Source organism: Etheostoma spectabile, chromosome 3, assembly GCF_008692095.1.
Source record: "Etheostoma spectabile isolate EspeVRDwgs_2016 chromosome 3, UIUC_Espe_1.0, whole genome shotgun sequence".
In the NCBI taxonomy this organism is placed as follows: Eukaryota; Metazoa; Chordata; class Actinopteri; order Perciformes; family Percidae; genus Etheostoma; species Etheostoma spectabile.
In genome coordinates, this window is record NC_045735.1 from 25,931,172 (window position 1) to 25,953,842 (window position 22,671).

Genomic DNA, 22,671 nt, shown 5'->3' on the forward strand with positions numbered 1-22,671 from the left:
AAGATGTTTTTTTTATTCTTCTTTTTAATCAACTTTAGCATGGCTGTATGAACTTTCTATAGCCACTGTATATTGGATTATTATATTCTGTGTTGAGAAGAAGCATCACATTTTACCTTGTCACCACTCTTGCCTTCAGGCTCTGGGGAGTCTTTTCCAGACCCAAGTGGCCTCTCCTCTCCTTGGTGGTCCGCCGCCGGCCGACCTACACTTTGAGCGGGGCTGATGCTTTCCTCTTCACACATTGCTTCACTCTTCTCTTGTATTTCAACCTTTCCTTCTTCTACACGTTCCTCTGCTTCTAAACTCCCCTCCTTCGATATGACCTCTTTTTCTATCACTGTATCCTCTGGCTGTGACTCTACAGATGTTCTCTGACTCGCCTCGTTCTCCTTTGGTAGATGTTGTGCACTTGTCTCTAAAGTTTCACTCTCCTTCTCCACTGCAGCAGTTGATATATTTGACTGGGTCACTTGTGATGAGAGATTTTCCACACCGCCATCATCAATTTCTTGATCCTCCACCATATTATATCCTTCTGTATGTATGTCCTCTTCGTCTCTTCCAACCGTGTCTGTTGTCTCATCTTCTTTGACGTTAGGGTTGTTTGATTTTGCCTCTTTTTCAGAAGCCTCATTCTGGTGAAATTCACCTTCACTTATCTTCTCATTATCTTCATTTTTGTGATCGGTTTCCTCCTCTGGGTTCTCTTTGTCTGACTCGTTGGTGGGCTGATGTGATGCTGAGCTGATGATTCTAACACCTTCGTGCTTCTCATCATCATCACTATCATTTAAATTAGAATCATTTGTGTCCACCTTCTCCGTCATATCAGATGCTTTGTGCTGACTTTTCATTCCACCCCCTTCAGAGTTAGCTTCCTTTTCAACTCCAATCATTTCAGGTTCATCATGGTCCAGTGTGCTAGATATGTTTTGGTCTGTTGCCAATGCAGTAGGCTCTTTCGACTCTTCCTCCTGTTGCGTTTCTAATACCTTAGCCTGTAAGACCTCTACCGGGCCCTCTTCCTCTTGCTGTTTCTCCTCAACCTCTTGAACATCTGGAACATCTTCAAAGCTAATCTCAACCAATGAATCCTCCTTTGGTATAACATTACTGTCTATACCACCCTCTACATGAGCTAAACTTGCATGTAATGCCCCAGATGAAGCCTCAGCCTCTGGTCCTTCCTCCTCCTTTGTCATTTCTATCTGATCTTCTGCTTCTTGTTGATTACCCTCATGGATTTCAAATTGAGACAATGACTGAGCAAATGTTTCCTCAGATTGGGGTTTTGAGCTCTCCTCATCAATGACATGTGTATCATCTTCAGCAGTGACCCATTCAATTGTTTTTTCTGTTCCTCTGAGCTCTGTAGCACACACATTAACATCAGAATATGGAAAGACCTCAACAGGTTCTTCAGCGTCAGCATTTTCCTCTTCTTCTGGGTCTACAATGTCCTCATCTACAACTACAATATCCTGTTCATCACTTCCCTCCTCTTCTGCCATTCCTTGCTCCTGAGCACGCACATCTACATTTGAAATCCCTCTGAATGATAACAAGTCAGTGGGCTCTAGCTCAGACTGAGATATATCCTGGTCTAAAGCAGAGTTGATATCAATTCTATTTGCTGCCCTGTCAACTTGATCTAATGTAGTTATTGTTGGTTCTTTCTCCTCCTCTGTCCCAATCAGCTCATCCGGCTGTACATCTGCAGCTGGGATCAAGTTGACTGATTTGTCTTCTGAATGTCCCATTCCCACTGAAATAACACCTTTCTCTGTAATATCATGTTTTTCTTCTTCTTCTTCTTCTTCTTCTTCTTCTTCTCTATCATCATCATCATCATCAACATCTTCTTCTTCTTCTTCTTGATCATCATCAACATCTTCTTCTTCTTCATCAGTGCTTTCAGTTAAATTAACCTCTTCAGAGACATTAGGTTGTTTGGTGGAAACATTTGAAGGTTCTGCTGAATCACTGGATTCCTCTTCAGGTTGAGACTCAAAGGATTTTTCTCTAAAAAAAGTACCAATCAAAATGAAAGACTTAAGGTGATGAATGTTCAATATGATTGGGAGGGAATTTAAGTGATAATGGTGATTTAAGAGATGCTTCTTAAAAACAATAATAGTAGTCATAATGCTAATGTGACTGTTGTCCTGCAGCTGTTGGCCTCTTGTCCTTTAGTCCTGCCCTTTCTTCTCACACTTGACACTGCTAACCTGAAAGTGCTTTCAATACAGAGGTGACCTTCAAATATGTATGATTAATTTCAAGCATTAAAAAAATGACACCTTCCATGAGGTTTGGACAATGAGTGATTGTGCTATATAATACTGCTTAAAGGGACAGTTCCCCCCCAAAATTGAAAATTACATATATTTCCTCTTAATAATATATTATAATAATGTGCTAATAACGAATATAGATAGTTTTGTTGTGAGTTGTCCAGTGTTGGAGAAATTGTCCGTAGAGATATCTGCCTTGACTCGAATATAATGGAACCAGATGGAACTCTGCTTGTGGTTTTTAAAGCACCAGAAATCCTGACCCAGTTACTCAAGATATTGCACGGACCTGGCTGTGAGCAGTTTCACTTAGAATTATTTTCTTTCTAGTGAACTACAACTGCCAACCGTATCACCATGTAGAAGACCTTCGTGGTTTTACATTGTGTGGTTTTACATTGGGGAGATTAGTTTATAGCTAACTTATACTGCTAGCTCAGCTGAGCTAACTAACATTACAGCTCTGCCGAAAAGAATGCTGTAGTTTACATCTTGCGCTGTCATGATCATGAACCTCTCTTTCATGAGTACGCTTCATGCAAGGTGATACTGTGGATTATCTTGAATAATGTAATCTGACTCATGATTTTTGACACATTGCTGTTGAGTTTTTTAAAAAATGTATTATTTTGGCGCTTTGAGCACCACAAGCAGAGTATAATCTAGTTCCATTATATTGGAGAGAAGACAGACATCACTACTGCTGATATCTCCAACACTGGGCAATTCACACCAAAACAATCTAATTATAGCGCTACATTTAGAGGATAACTATGTATTTTTGATAATAGGGTGAACTGTCCGTTTAAGATTGTGCACATTTTTTATTCCAAATTCTATTTCCTCATTTTCCTAATCAGGACAAACAAACAAACAAACAACAACCACATCTACAGAATACCTCACACAGCAACTCCAGAAGTACACCTTGAAATATTAAACATGAAAATTGTAATATTTTATTTTAATTATCATTACTACTTCACTTATTTTAATACTCATTACTTCTTTGCTTGTCACTTATTACTATTATTTCCCTCATGTCCATCCTCTCCCTCTCCTGCTGATCTTCCTGGCTGTTGATAACACAACATAAGATGAGACTCACTTGGAAACGGTCACCTCTGTTGCAGGCTCATTTTCAGGACTAGCCTGTTGGGAAAGAGAAGGTGTGATGGTAAATAAACGTTTTGACAAACAGAAGAAAGTGTATAGGTGTGATGACAGTTGTGACTTTGATTTTGTAAGTACCCCAGTACTCTTGAATGCATGGTTGTTATAGAATCTATCTTCCAGTTTAGCAGCCCAGTCAGAAGGGTCCATGCCACTATCTACAAGGAAGAACAATCAATTATTTGACAGCAGTTAATGTCATCGGTCTCATTTTTGCTAAATGCAAGTTGTAAATTGCAATTACCTTGTCTTTGTTTGAGAAGAGCATCAAAGTACTGTGCAGCATATTTAGGGATATCATCGGGCTGGTCTCGCAGGACTTCTTTGGCCAGCCCCTCCAGGATGGTACCAAATCCTCGCGGGACCCGGAGGTGAGTGTTGGAAAAAGGTACTGACATTTTTTTGTGGTTGGATACACTTGGACGGAACTTCTTTGATAGCTATAGGGTTAACCGACCAGGAGAAGTCAAAGGGTTTTCCAGTAATTTACTTTCTTCCTGATGTGTAGCGTAGAAGAGGAAAGAAACTAGGTAACACTGGGAACTTTCCAGAGAATAAAGCGTTTGTGACGACAGTTATTTATAACGTCAACCCTAGTTAAATAGAGTAACGTTAGCTAGGTAATTGTCACACACTAGCGTTAGCTAAATTGCTAAAACTTATATATTTAGCAAGATTTAGAACATGTCAAAACATTAGTAATTAGTTAGCTAGACATGTTACCTGAAATGACTCGCACTCCGTATCCACCTTTAACGTTACTTATGAATGTTTTAGCGATAGCTAACAATAGTTAGCTAACGTTACTGTGTTTTGTTGATAACTGTTTCTAGGCAACGGTTGTAACGTTAATTACGGACACTGACGAGGCTCAAATGTCATGAAACTCACAGAAAGGAATGGCTTTATTGGATAAAAATGCGGGTTCAATACAATCACAGAACACATCACAACAAAAAGGCTAACGTTACATATAAAAAGGCATTACTGAAATAAAAACGACAGATAAAATGTAGCATGTATTACTAAAAACAGACGTGTTTTTCTTCTCCCTCTCCGTTTCCAGCAGCAACGAGCCCAGTCAGGCATATGTGATGACTGCATACTCAGAGTTGGTGCTCATCTTACGGCTGACCTCTCTGGGCTGGAGGAGATGCAATCTGTCAGCTGAACGTGAGCCCTTTAGGTGAGACCTTGATTCATCTCCCCACCACTGGAGGAGAAGCAGAGAAAAACTTATGACGTAAGCAGGTTGAGAATAATGAATGTCGCAAGTTTTATTTATTGGTGGGGGCGTGCTAGTTAGGCTCTGTAGGATGAAGGAAGGTCTGGCAATAACTACCCCACTAATACGCAATGTTTAGGGAACGTTAGTTTATGGTTCTCTAAAAGTTAGTCCGAACAAAACCAAAAACTAACGATTATAGACATAGGTTCTGTATTCATATTATCATAAACCTACTGGACAACGTGGTTGTATTATATGGTGTATTTCAAAGTGACCATAATACAGCATTCTAAGCAACCACTTGTTTTACTCCAAAATAATGTAGGCCTATTAGGTTTACATATTTATTAACCTTGCGATCTGCAGATCATGTGTAAACAAACTTAATCAATGACAATAGAAAGTATACTAACTTGGTAAAAATTTAAACAACATATCAATTTAGTTGACAGTTTTTAAGAAGACATAGCTAACTAAACTAATACAAGTAATTCAGCATCCTGCAAGAAACATTACTTCATTGAAGGTTATAATCAGTTTAGAGAGGTGTTGATTAAAGTATATGGTAATTGTTTGTTGTGTCTGTCTCCTTTTAAACCAACAGCAGTAAACTATAAGAGATCACCATATAACATAGGTGTCAAGCCTGTTGCCTCTGTGTAGCAGTGTTCTGTTCTCTCTCTCTGTTTGTCTTAATTGCAAGGGTGGAGCCAACTGTGTGTTAGTTAGGTGTCTGGCTGCTTCTCATCAGTCACAATCAACCTCTGCTTCATACACTGGTTATCCTCTGCATTTAGCATCAGATCAGGTAGTAGACACAGCTTTAACAGTTTGGCTCATTCCAGCCAACTTTTGTTAATTAGTTCTATAGGCCTGTGTTTCAAACTCTTATCCTGGTTCTTTTGTCATCAGCTCGCTGTTTGGACCAGACTCAAGCCACCACTCCACTCCTGCCAAGGACCTGTATTGGACTCCCTCAAGGCCAGAAATCCCGTTCCCTGGATCAAGCCACCAGCCTGCTCTGCCTTGCTCCTTGCTCGCATTACTTTGGATATGCCCCCCAGGAAATCTGGACTTTGCACACTTGAGTACATTCTAATAAACCTTATCATTTACTCTCCTGTACTGTCTGCATTTGGATTCTAATAGTCATTCCCCCAACAACAGACATTATATACCTGTTTTTAGATTCATATGTGATCCAGAGTTTCTCTTAGAACAGAGGAGAATAACCTGTCGTAGGACTTTGAGATTCAGTAAGTTAAAAGTGAACGACATATTGACTCTGAAGTCCAGCCCTCACCTCTTTTTGATCTCCAGGAGTCAAGTAGACAACCTGCGTGAGCTCTGGTGTACTGACACCTCGGACAGTGATCATTATGTCAGCGTATGGAACCTCCGTGTCACTCTCGTTATCTGGGCCAAAGAAAATATTCAATATATCAGTTATTGTCATTGTCAGTCTTTTATTGCAGACCATGATGCTGGATCACTAATACAACAAGTGTGGTGGTGCTGCTGATCTAGAGTTGATCTCACCTGGTGTAGGAATCCTCAAAGTCACTCTTTCACTTTGTGTTGACAGTGACCCTGGGGAATATGATAGGTATTAATGGCAGGACTGCATTTGGAGACTATATTCTTGCATTTTATATTTTAAACTGTTTACCCTTCACTGGTGAGGGGACAGCGTGGGGAGGTAGTGGTGACCTGATACAAGTGCATATAAATAAAGACCTTTGCAAAATATATTTTTGAAGTTAAACACAGATTTCCCGAAAGTCATTCTTAAACTGTACTCACCCTGACCTTGACACAACAGGCTCCCCTGGAATGTATGACAATATTAACACAATGTTAGAGATGAAATTGTGTATTTTCCTATTCACAAAAGTCTTACTTTTTTACAGCCAATGAATGAAAATAATTTAATATTTTGTGATCACCTTTCTCATTCCAACTCTGTCTGCTCCGGTTCAGACATAAGTAAACGGCCAATGCTGCAAGCACCATGGCCACAGCAACGGTAACTGTTGCTAAAACCTTAATTCCAGTAAATTCTCCTGTTAACATGGAAACAATGTTAACCTGGATTGTATTAACATTATCTACCTTCATAAACGCAGCATTATGTACTGCATCTCACCTCCACTTGAATCTTTTGGCTTAGCAGGAAGAGATGCTGTGAAATGTAGAATATACTGTGTATATATCAAAAGTAATCTATCAAGATAACAATGTTACACTTGTAAGATATTTATCTAATATTTTAATTAAACATTCAAGGTCCTTACCATTTTTTGTGTTAGTATTTGGGGTAATTGTCCAGTTTGGGGCACTTGTTTGAGCTGAAAAAATGTACACACAAAAAACACTGAAATTAAATCTACTTTGGGCTTTGCAGTGTGTGTTGTTGCTTTCTAAAATAATTTCCAAAGACTGACTATATATATATATATATATATATATATATATATATATACACTGAATATGAGAGAGATTTTCATGCAATAACCTTCAAGTTGCAGTAAAACAATGCGCTCTGTTTTCTGTGGAAGTTGAGGGTCGTCCGTGGCTACCGTGTAGCAAGTGTAGTTCTTGAGATCTTCACTGGACATATTTGATAGATGAAAGGACATTGTGCACAATCTGCCTTTGATTAATGTCCCGTGACAGCCAGTGTTGTCTGACGCTTTACTCCAACAGCCACGAACAAATCCACCGGAGCAATTGTAGGTGCAGTTCAATGTTAGAGAGTCTCCCAACGCTACAGCCACGGAATCAACTGGCATCTTCATATTAATACAGCTCACAAAATCTGCAAAAGGGGGACATTATATGAACTTAACAGAAATAAATGTTCCATTAAATACAGAACACATTTTTATATTTTTATATTTATAATACGTAAATGCTAAAGTGTAGTCCAATGGCTTACCTTGTGTCACCCAAAAAAAGAGCAGAGTAAAGTGGACTGAGATCGTCATTGTTGGTCTGATTACTGCTGCCTCAAAACATGCAATCAAATATCTCACGTAGTTTGTGGGTGCATGCACCTGCAGAAAAATGCTGAAATACCCACATATGTGTTCCAACACTATAGTAAGGGTACAGGAAGTGGTATACGACAGGAAACGGAGCTGTGTAAAAAAAATAATTCATAAGTTTCCATATATTGCACCTGACTTCCTGCAGGTAAAAACAAAACTTATTCTCAAACATAGAGATGCACAAATGACACAATAATATATTGAATCAAACAAATAAATATTATTCATAGAGCAAAGCATACATTTTTGAAAAAGAATACTACTGATGCACCATTGTAACTCGCGCTCTGCTTAACAGAGGATGTCTGACATTAATTTTTAACTAACATTAAATAATTAATTTAGAAAACCTCACACTTTGAAGACAAAAGGGGTCTTTGTGATAAAGCTTGTGGATTCGTTTGATTCCAGAAACTCTTCAGATTTTCATCTGTCTCATTCTTCTCTTTAAAACCTATTTGAATTACAGTGGTAACATAAATAAGTGAAGTAATCCACTCACAGAGACAATATCTAGGTTAGCCTTAGCACGTACTCATGCATTATGGAAGTAGTGGTACAGTTACAGAACATCATCGCACTCAATTATCGGCTAGAGCAATCACATGGGACTCACATTTCATGCTCTTGTTTCACTTTCAGTGACTGAAGGCCTCTCACTTTCATGCATTTAAACAATCTGTCCTGTAGGCTCAGACCAAGCAGTCTTAAATGAAAATACACACAATAAAAAGAACCAGTGTGGACTTCAGTAATAATGTGTTTATGGAAAGTAATGCACCTTATCTGTTTTTCAGCTTCATGGATTTTTCTGCATCTGACACAATCTGGACTTGCCTCAGGTAAGAGCAATTGACTGTTAAAAGTTATAGTTTTTTAATTTAACAAATTGAGCTTATTTAAGAAAACCAAAACCATATTGACTATACGGTCAAACAAACATATTAACTAATGACTGATATTAATTTATGTTTGTAAGAATCATCTGAAGGGAGTGCAGACCTCCCCCTCTCTGAAGAGACAGACAGTGCTCATTGTCCACAGGGAAAATACTTCTCCCACCAGCTTTGTTTGGAGTGTCCCTCTGGTCATTTGTAAGTCATTAACCATTTTTGAATTTACTAACATGTAATTTTACTGTGTACAGTACACTATGAAAATACATCAATGCAACCTTAATATACATTATTTGCTCCTTTTAATCACATGTAATCATTTGAAATAAGATTAAAAAATGAAATGTGTTTAATGAGACGTTTAACTGTAATATAGATACTACATTACTATAATTTGTTTTATTTGTTTTAGTTGTACTGGCAATGTATCTGCACCTCATAGATGTCCAGCAGGAACATTCAACCTCTACACAGGGAAAAGTAGTATCAGTGACTGCAAGGTAAGAGGCAGCTGTGGATAACGGCCCATTATCATACAACAAACCTTTCCTTTATGCCCTTCTTTGAAAGCCAAAGACATATTGCATATGTTATATGCTTAATATAGTTTTTTGAGCAATGAACCCGATTCATAGGCATTTTTTGCATAACATAATAATACTTTTCATAACAGGAAAAAGATAAAGCAAAGATGGAAGTAATAACATTAATAAGGTCTTCAACTTAAGCCTCACTTCACATTTTTCCTCTTAGCGTGTACGTTTATACCTACATACTTCAAATATTATCCCTGATGCAGTGCGACGGGGTCTTACTGTTGTCTTTACTCATTTCTTTATGTTTACAGCCTTGTTTTCCAGGTCTGATCAGTGCAGTGGACAAAGTGGACTGTAGGCTGTGTCCAGCAGGTTTCTCATGCGATCCAGCCAATGGGACTCTCTCTTTATGCCCCCCAGGACAGCATTCCCCAGAGGGGGTCCTACAGTGTCTGACATGCCCTGTAGATTCCATCTGCACATCTGGATTTCCTAGTAAGGTAACTACAGCAGACTTTTTCCAATTCCAAATCCAATTAGGATGTGTTTTTATCTAAGAGAGAACAACGTTTAGTTTGCCATTGTAAGTTGTTGGTAAAGTGTGCCTAAAAATTGGAATTAATCAAAGTAATATGCTTTATCTCTTTTCTCTTGTATTCATCTCTTGTATGTGCTTATAGTGTGGGCCTGGCAAAGAGCCCAACGTAGATCACACTGTGTGTAATGACTGTCCTCCGGGCTTCTATTCCACTGTGTGCACTGTCACGTGCCTGCAGTGTCCAGCAGGTAGTTCACTTAAAAATTAGCATTATCTAATTGGCTCTTAATGCAGTGTTTTGATATGTAAGTGTCATCTGCCTGCCATAGGAAGTTACTGTCCAGATAGTGGGATGTCACAGCCACTCCCCTGTCCTCCTACATGGTCCTCCACACCTGGGCAGACTTACTGTCTTAGCTGTAATGAAACTTCTTTGCTGTGTGGGAGAGCTGTGGCCCCCCGCTGGAGCCAGCATGCCCACAGGTCTGGACAAACGATCACCTGTCGACCAGGAACATACAAAGACCCAAGGGAAGAGTTAGAATGTGTGGTCTGTCCAATAGGTGAGCGTTTATTTCTACATACGACATTTATGTTACTGTCCTCTTGGAAAAAGCCTGATATATATTTGAGACATTGATAACATGTTTTTCTTCACCTCAGGTCATTACTGTGTGGGTGGTGTAGCTGTACCCTGTCCTGCAGGGACTTATGGTCCAAAAGAAGGTCTGCAGAGACTGAGAGACTGCACAATCTGTCCTGCAGGTAGAGTATTGATTAATATTGGCAAACCTTCTAAATTGTTATACTCACAGTTTCACAGCCAAGGACTGCAATATGTGCAATCATATCAGTATCATTTTGTGTACCCCTAAACTTACCAAATCAGATAAATTGTTTCATGTGTATACGTGTATGTGTGTGTGTGTGTGTGTGTGTGTGTGTGTGTGTGTGTGTGTGAATGTGTGTTTATAAATATATGTTTTTATTTATGTGTATGTATATACTGTGTGCATGTATTTATATATATACATATATATATAGCCTCTATCTATTATATCTATATATATATATTATATCTACATACATATTCTATACATACTACATACTCCATACATATATATGTACAATCAAGCCTGGAATTATTCATACCCCTGGCAAATTTTGACTTAAAGTTACTTTTATTCAACCAGCAAGTTTTTTCTTTTTTTTTGTGAACACTTTTTTTATTTTTCTCCAACTACGTCGGCTTATCACCATCAAAACAAACTAAATACAACAATCACAGACATAAAAAAAAAAAGGAAATTATATATATATACACATATATATCCCACATATGCATACAACACATACATACATACATATATACACAACCATACATACATATGCATACACACATATACATATATACATTATACAATCACATCATACATACACACACATACTACACATATAACAAATAAATCAAACACAATACGACCCCCCCCCCCCCCCCCCCCCCCCTCCCTCATACCCTGATCTCTACCAATTTTACTGGCCATAAACAACCACAAAACCAACCATGTAAATACAGATATTGAGTTACAGCAAATTCTTAACTTTATCAACCACTGAGTGCCACGCTGAGATAGTATCGGGCCCGGCACTGGGCATTCTTGCCACTGACAGCTCCATCTCAACTACGTCCATGTAAGTGTTAATCCATTGAGGCTTAGTAATTGCATGTGGAGGCTTCCAGCTAGAGCTAGCATTTTCTTGGCCCGGGAGGCCTGTTAAGAGCATACGCTTTTTCCAACATGTCATCTTTAGTGGAAGTGTCATTCAAAAGCAGGACAACGGAGAACTGGTACAATATCATCCACAACATGATAAAGTGGCACATACCTCCCCCCAAAAAGCTTCACATCCTTACATTCCCAGTACATATGCATGTATGAACCTATACAGCCATCTGAACAGAGGGTACAAATTGGAGAATTTAAGCGTTTCATAAGAAAGCTTTCCTGGGAGTAGGTAGTCCTATAGATATAGTTGAAATGAATCTGCTGGTGATTGGATTCTTAGAGCAAGGCCAATCGAGGACCAAATGATATCCCATTCCAGTGAGACATTTTCATTTGTAACGTTGTAGGTCATTGGCCCACACACGTGAAATAGGGAGAGTTTTGTAAGAGGCATCCCGAACAAAAGAATATATTTTGGAGACCACCCCTCTGTTTCGCTGCTACTATGTAAAATGAGTGCAAAGGGTGGATATTAGACGAGAAGCCCATGGTACTTCATATGCTTTCATAGATGAACGTAGTTGAAAATACAGAAATAAAGATGTTCCAGCAATTGGTAAGACTGTCTCAGATCATAAATCACGGAGCCCATTTTCATTACATACATCGGCTAAAACATGTATACCTCTAGAGCTCCATCCCGGGTGCAAAAGACACCCCCCCGTGAGTAGAGAATAGTTATTAAAGAGCGGGCTATTCCGTGTGCCATTTACATGAGATCTTATTTTCTTTCTCAAAGGTGAGCCACGTTATAAGAGAAACTCATTATGGTCCAAGCCGCAGCTTAGCCCGTTTTAAAGGAACAGCAGAGTAAATCAGATCCTCCAGTCTATGTGGTGATGCTAGGCCCTGTTCTATGGTTTCCAACAAGGGTCAGAATTGTTGTTAATCCAATCTGTGAGTGGTCTTAGATAAATGACCAAAAAGGTTTTTTAAAATAGGCACAGATAGGCCACCCTCTGTTTTAGTCGTTGAATTGTTGTTAGTTTCACCCGTGGCCGCTTCCCACCCCGATAAATTTAGAAACCAGAATGATCCTCTTCCATGTATCAGTTGGGGGTGGTAGGGCAGCATTGAAGAAAAAATTTATGCTGGTAAATATCCATCTTGACTATTGACACCCGTGCTGTAATGAATTGGCATGAGACCATCTATTGAGATCCGCTTCATTTCTATTATAAATACCCTGAAATTTGAGTTGGCAATATTAACTAACGACGGGAAAATGTCAACCCCCAAATATTTAAATGTTTAACCACTGGAATATACTGGGCCAACACAGACAGGCTCAAAACCGGATTTAATGGGAGGACGCCGATTTGGACCAATTAATTTTATACCCCGACAGAGAGCTAAATTCCTGAAAAGTATCCAAAATGTGCGGTAACGATATGGCTGCTCTGTCACAGCAAGTTTTTTCTTGATTAGAAATGACACAGGCGTCTCCCAGAAGATAGTAAGACGATGTACAAGAGGCATCATTGTGGAAAAGATTATTACTCATCTTTTATTTACGTTTGAACAAAAAGTGGCATGTCCAAAATTTTTCATACCTTTTGCAAACTGTCACAGTCTATGGGAAAATCCAATGATCTACACCATTCCAAATAGTCCAAGCTGTTCTAAAGCATTTTAATCACCCTGATTCATTGGGAACAGCTGTTTTAACAACTCAACAGGTGAAAAACAGAAGCTCTCTGCTGTTGGTTTGTGGACAGTCATGGCTAAGACAAAGGAGCTCACTGAGGACCTGCGGCTGCACATTGTGGCTGCTCACAAGTCAGGAAAGGGATAAGACCATATCTAAATGTTTTCATCCACTGGCTACAGTGCAACATATTATAAAAAAATACAAGACGTTCCACACTATGAAAAATCTCAGAGGACGTGGTCGGAAGCCAAAAGTGACAACTCTGCTGGCCAGGAGGATAGTGGGAGAGGTAAAAAAAAAATCCAAGGATCACCACCAAGGCCATCCTGGTGAATCCAGGCTCTGCTGGTGGTAACATCTCAAGGCAGACACTGCACACCGCTGGGTTCAACCCGCTTGGCCTTTGCAAATGCTCATCTGGACAAAGAAGAAGAATTCTGGTCTTCTATTTTATGTTCAGATGAAACAAAAATTGAATTGTTTGGCCACAATGATGTAGCCTTCATTTGGCATATAAAAGGTGAAGCCTTCAACCCTAAGAACACCATCCCCACTGTCAAATATGGTGGAGGGATCCTAATGTTTTGGACCAGGGAACCTAATCACAGCAAACGGCACCATAAAAAGGGAGTGATACATAAAAATTCTCAACATCAGGTAGTCTGCAGAGAAACTTGACCTTGGGGACCAGTGGACATTTCAGCACGACAACGATCCAAAACACACAGCAGAAGTGGTGAAGAAATGGTTAGTAGAGAAAAACATTAACGTTTTGCAGTTGCCTAGCCAGAGTCCTGACTTAAATCCCAAATAGAATCTGTGGAGAGAGCTAAAGATCAGGGTGATGCCAAGGAGACCCTCCAACCCGAAAGAGTTGGAGCTCATTGCTGAAGATGAATGGGCAAAAATACTAGTGGAGACATGCAAAAAGCTAGTCAGCAATTATAGCAAGCGTTTGATTGCTGTAAGAGTCAATAAAGGCTTTTCTATTGATTATTGAGACGGGTATGAATAATTTTGGACATGCCACTTTTTGTAAAAATGTAAATAAAATATGAGTAATTTTATCCACAATGATGCCTCTTGTACATTGTCTTCTGGGGGTCGCCTGTGTAATTTCTAATCAAGAAAAAAACTTGCTGGTTGAATAAAAGTAACTTTAAGTCAGAATATGCCAGGGGTATGAATAATTTCGGGCTTGACTGTATATGTATGTGTGTATGTATATATAAATGCGTGTGTGTGTGTGTGTGTGTGTATATACAGTGTGTGTGTGTGTTTGTATATATCTATCAAATATTTTTCTATTAAACTATAAATACTTTTCTCTAGGTTTTTACTGTCTGGAAGGCAGCTCACTGAGACCCACCTCCCAGTTCCTGTGCCCACAGGGCTATTACTGTGAAGAGGGCACTGCCACCCATCATGGGTCACCTTGCCCTGCTGGTACAGCGGGGGAACAACTGGGTCAGACAAGTAGGGCAGCCTGCAAGAGATGTAGAGAAGGACGCTTCTGTCCTGCAGGTAAGTATTGGCACTAATACACTGACTTCCGTTGAGCAACAAATACTGAAATATTAAAATAAACTGTCACATCAAGTAACTACAGCAATACATACAGACAAAACATAAAAGGAAGATTGTTTGATTTTAAATTTTGCGTGTTTCCCAGGCTCATCGGGTCCTGGCTTGCCCTGTGCACGGGGGAGATACTGTCCTGCTGGCACCATAGAAGAAGTGATATGTCCTCGAGGCACCTTCACCCCTCATCAAGGAGCAATAAGTGAATTTATTTGCTTTCTTATTACTGTTTTATACTCACTTATTAAGTCATATTTACAGTCATTGATTCTACCCCGTTGCATACTGAATATGAGTCTTGGGCTTGCTGATAATTTATAAGTGAAATTACTATTATTATAGTTCGTCAGCATCTCCGCTTAAACTAATATAGTGCTATAGCAGTCTATCACAACAAAACTCAGTGATTATATGAAGATATGTGTTATTTAGTGTCTATGACTAACCAGAATATATGGATGAGAAATTACAACAGATGGCTGCCAAGAGGGCAAAGAGATCTAATTTAGCAGTAAAAAAATAAAATAAAATGTTGATGGCAAGCCGGAGCTGTGAAGCCAGTAATGGATGACTGTCAAAGAAAACTTAACTATGAGCTATGTGCTAGAAAAGCAGGGCCTATAAAATAGGGGTATATTGCAAAAATTCCAAATAATACAAGTTAGATTAATACAGTTCTAATAAAGTAGGCCTACAGTGTGTGTATATATATACAGTGTGTATATATATATATATATATATGTATATATATATATATATATATTAATATAAAGATTTTGGACATTTTAGGCTTTTATTTGATATGACAGCTTAGATATGAAAGGGGAGAGAGGCGAAAGAAATGCAGAAAAGGGACTCAAGTTGGAATTGAATCTGCAGCCGCTGTGGCGAGGACTGGGCCTCTGTACATGGCGCGCAAGCTCTACCAGGTGAGCTACCCAGGCGCCTCTACTAAAGTGTATTCTTGACCTACATTAATTTTTGCATTTTTTAACTTATCCCTCCAGGTGTGAAGGACTGTCTTAAATGCCCAGCTGGTTTTTACTGTCCCGAGGGGAGAAGCGACCCTGTGCCCTGTCCACCGGGCTCCTTTAACCCCTTAGAGGGTCAGGATGAGTTGGCTGATTGTAGGGAGTGCTATGCAGGGAAGGCCTGCACACAGGTAGCTCTGAGAGCCCCCGATGTGGACTGCATGCAAGGGTAAGTAACCTCTTCAAATTCAAGAAAAGGTTTTCTGTAAAGCATGTCCACTTGTGTTTTGATACTTCATATCTGGTTTCAAGGAGTAAAACCGTTTCTCTTACAAAGGATTTTTTGTAATATTGCCTGTAATCTAATCTTGCATTTAAATTTTTACCCTATCCTCTTAATGGATTTGCCTAATTCTTGATAGGTTTGTGTGTCCTCCTGGTTCTTCTAAACTCAATGCGCTTACCAATGCCTGCCCACCAGGGACACTGAGCAATCGCACTGACCTCACTGACCGCTCCCAGTGTCAGCAGTGCCCAGCGCGATATGCCTGTCTTCGAGGTACCACTTATCTTTCACACATATATACTGTACATGTTCAGCTGGCCTTTAAAAGTACTATTTGATATTTCATAGTATCAGAAGCAATTTATTTACTTGCCTCTGCCAAATAAAGCTGGGTGATATATCAATTCAATATCTATTTTTATGATATGAGTCAACATATTGATAAAGCTGTAATGTGTCCTACACCTAAAGGGTTCTTTAAGGATATAATATACACATATTTGTGCTACCTTGACTGCTCTACAGAAACAAAATAAACAATGAATGCCTCTACTAATTTTATCACTATATCCATGTTGATAATTTACTAAACATTAACATTTACTTTGGATTTTTCTTGTGTGTAAGTTCTAAAAGCTATAAGAGTAATTCTCAAAATATTGTCAAACTATGTCACCATTGGGGTACTAGGTTGAAAATATAGTGATATTTCATTGTTTCAGTATCACCTAAACCTACTTTATATCAATAAAATCTATAGCTTTCAGCTTGTTTGCAAGTTTTCCGACCTTGATGATGTATTATTTATGCTTTATCAGGAACTGGTGGTATCCAGAGACCACCACTCTTCTGCTTTGCAGGGCATTATTGTCCCCCTGGCACTATGTTCCCCACCCAGTATAAATGTCCTGTGGGGACATGGAGTGGTCACAGTGGATTAGAAGCTGAAAGTGAGTGCCAGACATGCCCACAGGGCTGGTACTGTTTGGCTGGATCTAGAGCGCCATCAGGTCGATGCAGCTCTGGACATTACTGTCCTGAAGGTACACATGAGTGTGACATAAGTGATAATATAGATGGTATCTAAATTAAATAAATGCATTTGTTACTGATGTAGTTAATAAATCTAAAAACAGCTTTCTGTATGAAATTGATTTTTTTAAAATAAGATTTGTTTTCTCTTTAAGAGCTGTAATCATGAGTCATTCATGTGGATATAACTATTTCTATGTTGCATCACCAGGGACTGCATATGGCACCCAGTTTCCTTGCCCTGCAGGCACCTACAGCATTCAAATGGGCAACAGATACAGAGAAGACTGCCTGATTTGTCCTGAAGGCTCTTTCTGTCAAAAGGGCACCTCCAAACCTTCACCCTGCCCAGCGTAAGCAGTCATTGGGTGTTCCTTTAGGGTAGGGATTGAGCTGGTGTCATTAGTAGGATGTATTGTATCCACTCTGTTCTGTCTTTCTTTAGCTCCACATTTCGCCATCTGAAAAGAGGTCAGAGGCTAGAGGACTGCTCTGCTTGCCCTGCTGGCTATTTTTGTCCCCACTCAGCCACTGTCAACCCCAGAGTGTGTGGAACTGGCAGCTACTCTGTAAGGCCCCCTCTATAACACAGTCCACTGTGACTGGTCAAGTAACGGAACCAGTAGAAGCCAGAGCTGTCTTATTATTCTTGTCCTTCCATAAGCCATTCTGTTTGTCTTATTTTTAGATTAGCATTTTCCGCCCACAGTGATTGTTTTACATTACCCGCCATGTATGTACATCTGTAAATGTCAGCAAGCTGAGTAGTTAAAAGTCTAATTGTATTTTTTTCCTCTCAATATTAAAGAAATAGTGTGTTATTACTGCATCTTGGAAGTTTGATTCTCTTTTCCATTGTGTTATCAGTCTGTATTTTGCTCTGTCACTCCCCCATACTGGTTGATATCTTTAACTTCAACTCTCTGAATCTTCCTTCATGTTCTCTTGTGTGTAGGACGAGGGCTCTGTGGAGTGTTCACCATGCCTGCCGGGCCACTACTGCAATAATGAGACCACTAGTGAGGAAGCCATGTTAAGCATCATGGTGTGCCCCCCAGGCTTTCTCTGCTCTCAAGGTTTGGCACGAGACCCTCAGCGCTCAGCCACCCTCTGTCCTCGAGGTTTCTACTGCCTTGGAGGAAGCATTGTGAGTCAAAGAATGATGTATACAGCAAATTAATACAGTGGTGTGAAAAAGTGTTTGCCCCCTTCCTCATTTCCTTTCCGTTTGCATGTTTGTCACACTAAGTGTTTCGGAACACAAACCAATTTAAACAATAGTCAAGGACAACACAAGTAAACACAAAATGCATTTGGTAAATGAAGGTGTTTATTATTAAAGGTGAAAAAAAATCCAAACCATCATGGCCCTGTGTAAAAAGTGATTGCCCCCCTTGTTAAACATCATCTAACTGTGTTGTCCACACCTGAGTTCAATTTCTCTAGCCACACCCAGGCCTGATTATTGCCACACCTGTTCACAATCAAGCATCACTTAAATAGGAGCTGCTTGACACAGTAAGGTCCACCAGAAGATCCTTAAAAGCTAACATCATGCCGAGACCCAAAGAAATTCAGGAACAATGAGAAAGAAAGTAATTGAGATCTATCAGTCTGAAAGGGTTATAAAGCCATTTCCAAAGCTTTGGGAATCCAGCGAACCACAGTGAGAGCCATTATCCACAAATGGCGAAGACATGGAACAGTGGTGAACCTTCCCAGGAGTGTCCAGCGCCCCAAATACCCCAAGAGCGCAGCAACGACTCATCCAAGAGGTCACAAAAGACCCCACACAACGTCCAAAGAACTGCAGGCCTCACTTCCTCAGTTAAGGTTAGCGTTCATGCCTCCACCATCAGGAAAAGACTGGGCAAAAATGGCCTGCATGGCAGAGTTCCAAGAGAAAACCACTGCTGAGCAAAAAGAACATCAAAGCTTGTCTCAATTTCTCCACAACACATCTTGATTGAGTCCCAAGACTTTTGGACAACTTTCGTGTGACCGATGAGACAAAAGTGGAACTCTTGGAAGTGTGGTGTCCAAGTATATCTGGCGAGAAGGAACACTGCATTTCATAAAAGAACAGTATACCAACATAAATATGGTGGTGGTAGTTGTGTGTTCTGGGCTGTTTTTGCTGCTTCAGGACCTGGAAACTGGCCGGTAAAAGGAACTATGATATTGCTGTTCTACCAAGAGATCCTGAGGAAAGGTGTCCGACCATCTGTTCGTGTACTCAAGCTGAAACGACTGGGTTCTGCGCGAACAGGATCACAACACACCGACCCACAAAGAGCGAGAAAAATGAATGACTAAGGCATGCAATTTGGATGTGCCTAGCCAAGTCTACCTGATCCTAGTTGAGATGTTTGGTATGACCTTAAAAAGGCCGTTCATGCTGTAAAACCCTCTAATGTAACTGAATTAGGACAATTCTGCAAATGAGTGGGCCAAAATTCCTCCAGCCGCTGTAAAAGCCTCATTGCACGTTATCGCAAACGCTTGGTTGCAGTTGTTGCTGCTAAGGGTGGCCCAACCAGTTATTAGTTTAGGGGCAATCACTTTTTTAACAGGCCATGATGGTTTGGATTTTTTTTCACCTTTAATATAACATTTCATTTCAATTGCATTTTGTGTTTACTTGTGTTGTCCTTGACTATGTTTAAATGGTATGATGTTCCGAAACACTTAAGTGTGACAAACATGCAAAGGAACAGGAAATGAGGAAGGGGGCAAACACTTTTTCACACCACTGTATATAAATTAATGAATAAATATGGTTTACTTTTCAAATGTTTAAAGCAAATTTGGTCCATTAAACTACCTGCAAATGTGATTTCCCACATAGGATCCTAACCCCATTCCTTGCCCCAATGGTACCTACAGTGAATCTCCTGGATTGCGTGATGCCAGCGAGTGTGTCCAGTGTCCAGAGGGGAAGTACTGTTACTCCCAGCAGCCTCAGGAGCAGCCTATTACCAGGCCTGTAAGATGCCACATAAATGAGATATACAGTAATTAAATAAGTAGTACTTAAAGTATTTACAAATACAGTAAAGTATCCAACTTTTTCTTAGTGATTATGCATGGTTATATAGTTAAATACTAAGCAAAACCTTTTTTCACATGGTGATATTTGATTGTAGGTGAAAACTGATGTTATCACAAAATAAGTGATACATTTATTATGTATGCTGTAATATTTCAGACAGGTGTGTGTCCTCATGGGCACTATTGCCCCAGAGGGACTGGCTACCCCCACACCTACCCCTGTCAGGCTGGCCAATATAGGAACAATACACTTGGTCACAGGGGAGAGGCATGTGTTTTATGTCCATCCAGGCATTACTGTGACAGATTGGGCACTCACACGCCCTCAGTCTGCCCTCTGGTAAGAATATACAGCATTTTGAAAAATTGTTTTGTTGCATGTATGAGACAGTGATTGCCACTGTGCTTGTGAAACATTTTTTTCTCTCTGTCAATCTATTAATAGGGCTTTTACTGTCCAGAGGGCACTTCTACTCCTGAACCTTGTCCTGAAGGAACCTATAGCATACGTTCAGGTCTCAGTGATGGGTCTGAGTGCTCCCCTTGTGGCGGAGGCCAGCATTGCACCAGCGTGGGACTCTCAGAGCCCTCTGGAAGCTGCAAAGAGCGCTTCTACTGTAGAGAGGGAGCCAAGTCTGCAGTATGAAAATGCTATTTCAATTATTTATTAAGTAGACGTTGCTAGTCTTTAATGTTTCATTTTTATTTTTATGTATTAAAGATCAGTGACACATCACATTAAGACAGTTTACACTTTTAGATTTTTAATGTGGTGAGACTTATATTATGAAACATTATGTTGCTATGTATTACATAAGATTCCCTGGAATGGGCCTTAGGAATGAAATGACTTCCCTGCAGTATATTTTGGCTTCTCTTTACTGTACATGCATGTGCTGTGACTATGCCTAGACTCCTGCTGATGGGCCAACAGGAGGTTTGTGTCCAGCAGGAAGTTACTGTCCTCTAGCTTCTTCCTCTCCCCTCCCCTGTCCCCCCGGGACCTTCAGCAACAGCACTGGCCTTGGAAGACTTGAGGAATGTATCAGCTGTCCACCAAGGTAATGCCACTCATACTTGCTTACTGTTCTTCCTTATATTATGAATATTCAGGACCATGTAAAATACAAACCTCTATTCTTTGTGTCAAATGTTTCTCGCCCTGTCAGTTTCTATTGTTTAGGTTTCAACAACACCTCACCTACGGGTCCTTGTTTTCCTGGTTTCTACTGTACCGGCGGCTCAGCTACGCCTGTTCAGAATGAAGCAGAAGAGGGTTATTATACCTTGGAGGGGGCGGCTAGGCCACAACCATGTCCTCTTGGCACTTTTCAGTCGGTAGGAAATAGTCTATACAGAATATCAAGTGCTGTTCTACTGAGGGTGCTGTTAAAATTAGATAATTCCATTAAGCCATGTTCAATGTCTTTGCCTTGCCTATAAATCCTCCACAGCGTCGAGGTGCACAGTCATGTGTGGAGTGTCAAGGAGGAAGACTGTGTAACAAGACAGGCATGTCTCAGCCAACACTGTGTCCTACAGGACACTACTGTCCTCCGCGGTCCTCTGTTGCTCGACCCTGTCCTCCAGTCAGTATTAGTGTGTTATGTGTGTGGTGTGTGTGAATGAGTGTTTTTTCTTGTTTTCTTAGTCATGTTGGCTGTATTTCTTACTTTTGCATTAAAGGTTCTTGAATTTGATTTACCCTCATTCAAATTCACAAAATGGATATTGTATAATGATACTATCTTATAATTCAGGGTTCTTACTCTGACCAGCCTGGTGGTGACGCTGTGCATCACTGTCGGCCATGCGAGGCAGGTTGGTTCTGCAGTAGAGCCGGTCTCTCTGAACCTCAGGGTCTCTGTGACCCGGGACACTACTGCACCTCTGGAGCCTCTACTGCCTCTCCAGTAAGAAGTAATGAATATAGACTTTGATACTGCAGCTCGGCTTCCAGCAGCTTAATCAAGAAAGAACTGATGTTTTAGGAAAAACGTATGGTATAAAATATAATAATACATAAAAACATTTTAAGAAGTAGTTTTAAACATTCCTAATGTTCAAATAGTTTGGCAAGGTGTAACAAAAGGTAGTTACTCTCGTGGCAGTCTCTTCTAGATATAAAGTGCCTCTGCCAGGTTATCTGAGGTTGTGCACAGAGAATGAGAGAATTAAAACCATCAATTCACAGCTATTGAAAGGAATTAAATTGACTATGTTTTGATTCCATATGACCAACCTGTTGTTTGAATTAATGTTTTGTTCACTCCATTGATAGGTTTCATACGCAGTGTTGTAGCAAGGAACCTGACAATATACCTTTCGTGTTTACCATGTTAAACTCTGAATGATATATGATGATGGTAAAAGGTCTGTCATTTTGACTGCTATGTGCTTGTGGTGAGGTAATCCTGTATTTTGCTAGCAATTTACAGTTTATGAGCCAGAGCAAAGAAGCACCGACAATGAAAAATAGTCCACTTTATAGTGGAGGAATGAGCCGTTTTCTAAGTTGAATATTTTAGCTTAGTTGAACCTGTGTAGTTGATTTGATGGCAGCTATTCATTTCCCATTCGCTTTGACTGCTAAA

The 22,671-nt window shown here is 39.9% G+C and overlaps 3 protein-coding genes and 1 long non-coding RNA gene across 4 annotated transcripts in view; 2 read left to right on the plus strand and 2 right to left on the minus strand.

The window, feature by feature from the left end:
• Nucleotides 1-4,351, minus strand: part of LOC116683424 (histone acetyltransferase KAT6B) — a 6,403-nt gene extending 2,052 nt beyond the window's left edge. The window contains exons 1-5 of the mRNA XM_032509879.1: nucleotides 4,194-4,351; nucleotides 3,715-3,967; nucleotides 3,549-3,628; nucleotides 3,406-3,449; nucleotides 117-2,025 (exon numbers count right to left, since the gene is read on the minus strand). Coding sequence (XP_032365770.1) covers nucleotides 117-2,025; nucleotides 3,406-3,449; nucleotides 3,549-3,628; nucleotides 3,715-3,868 — 2,187 coding nt within the window. The 5' untranslated portion in view covers nucleotides 3,869-3,967; nucleotides 4,194-4,351. The remainder of the gene's footprint in view (nucleotides 1-116; nucleotides 2,026-3,405; nucleotides 3,450-3,548; nucleotides 3,629-3,714; nucleotides 3,968-4,193) is intronic.
• Nucleotides 4,352-4,357: 6 nt separating this feature from the next.
• Nucleotides 4,358-7,776, minus strand: LOC116683438 (uncharacterized). The gene is made up of 10 exons (XM_032509882.1): nucleotides 7,637-7,776; nucleotides 7,214-7,516; nucleotides 6,993-7,046; nucleotides 6,845-6,880; nucleotides 6,645-6,761; nucleotides 6,502-6,526; nucleotides 6,368-6,408; nucleotides 6,238-6,288; nucleotides 6,002-6,114; nucleotides 4,358-4,683 (listed from the first exon to the last, which is right to left on the minus strand). The coding sequence occupies exons 1-10, from the start codon at nucleotides 7,683-7,685 to the stop codon at nucleotides 4,552-4,554; spliced, it is 921 nt and encodes a 306-aa protein (XP_032365773.1). The 5' UTR covers nucleotides 7,686-7,776; the 3' UTR covers nucleotides 4,358-4,551.
• Nucleotides 4,587-9,662, plus strand: LOC116683478 (uncharacterized). Its single transcript, XR_004330562.1, has 5 exons — nucleotides 4,587-4,656; nucleotides 8,546-8,590; nucleotides 8,728-8,842; nucleotides 9,057-9,144; nucleotides 9,492-9,662. It is a non-coding gene; the product is annotated as an uncharacterized LOC116683478 (long non-coding RNA).
• A 5,891-nt stretch (nucleotides 9,663-15,553) lies between these two features.
• The window catches only part of LOC116682395 (uncharacterized), a 56,161-nt gene continuing 49,043 nt past the window's right edge, over nucleotides 15,554-22,671 (plus strand). The window contains exons 1-14 of the mRNA XM_032509718.1: nucleotides 15,554-15,641; nucleotides 15,745-15,937; nucleotides 16,131-16,267; nucleotides 16,813-17,037; nucleotides 17,238-17,379; nucleotides 17,472-17,595; nucleotides 17,982-18,173; nucleotides 19,875-20,012; nucleotides 20,235-20,417; nucleotides 20,523-20,717; nucleotides 20,990-21,138; nucleotides 21,247-21,415; nucleotides 21,532-21,666; nucleotides 21,838-21,990. Of these exons, the coding sequence (XP_032365609.1) occupies nucleotides 15,554-15,641; nucleotides 15,745-15,937; nucleotides 16,131-16,267; nucleotides 16,813-17,037; nucleotides 17,238-17,379; nucleotides 17,472-17,595; nucleotides 17,982-18,173; nucleotides 19,875-20,012; nucleotides 20,235-20,417; nucleotides 20,523-20,717; nucleotides 20,990-21,138; nucleotides 21,247-21,415; nucleotides 21,532-21,666; nucleotides 21,838-21,990 (2,223 nt within the window). The remainder of the gene's footprint in view (nucleotides 15,642-15,744; nucleotides 15,938-16,130; nucleotides 16,268-16,812; nucleotides 17,038-17,237; nucleotides 17,380-17,471; nucleotides 17,596-17,981; nucleotides 18,174-19,874; nucleotides 20,013-20,234; nucleotides 20,418-20,522; nucleotides 20,718-20,989; nucleotides 21,139-21,246; nucleotides 21,416-21,531; nucleotides 21,667-21,837; nucleotides 21,991-22,671) is intronic.

Coding starts and splice junctions, on each gene's coding strand:
- LOC116683438 (XM_032509882.1), bottom strand. CDS start 7,685: ATGACGATCTCAGTCCACTTTACTCTGCTCTTTTTTTGGGTGACACAA. Junction 7,517..7,636: donor CTTTTTTTGGGTGACACAAG/GTAAGCCATTGG, acceptor CCCCTTTTGCAG/ATTTTGTGAGCTGTATTAAT. Junction 7,047..7,213: donor TGTTTTACTGCAACTTGAAG/GTTATTGCATGA, acceptor ACATTTTTTCAG/CTCAAACAAGTGCCCCAAAC.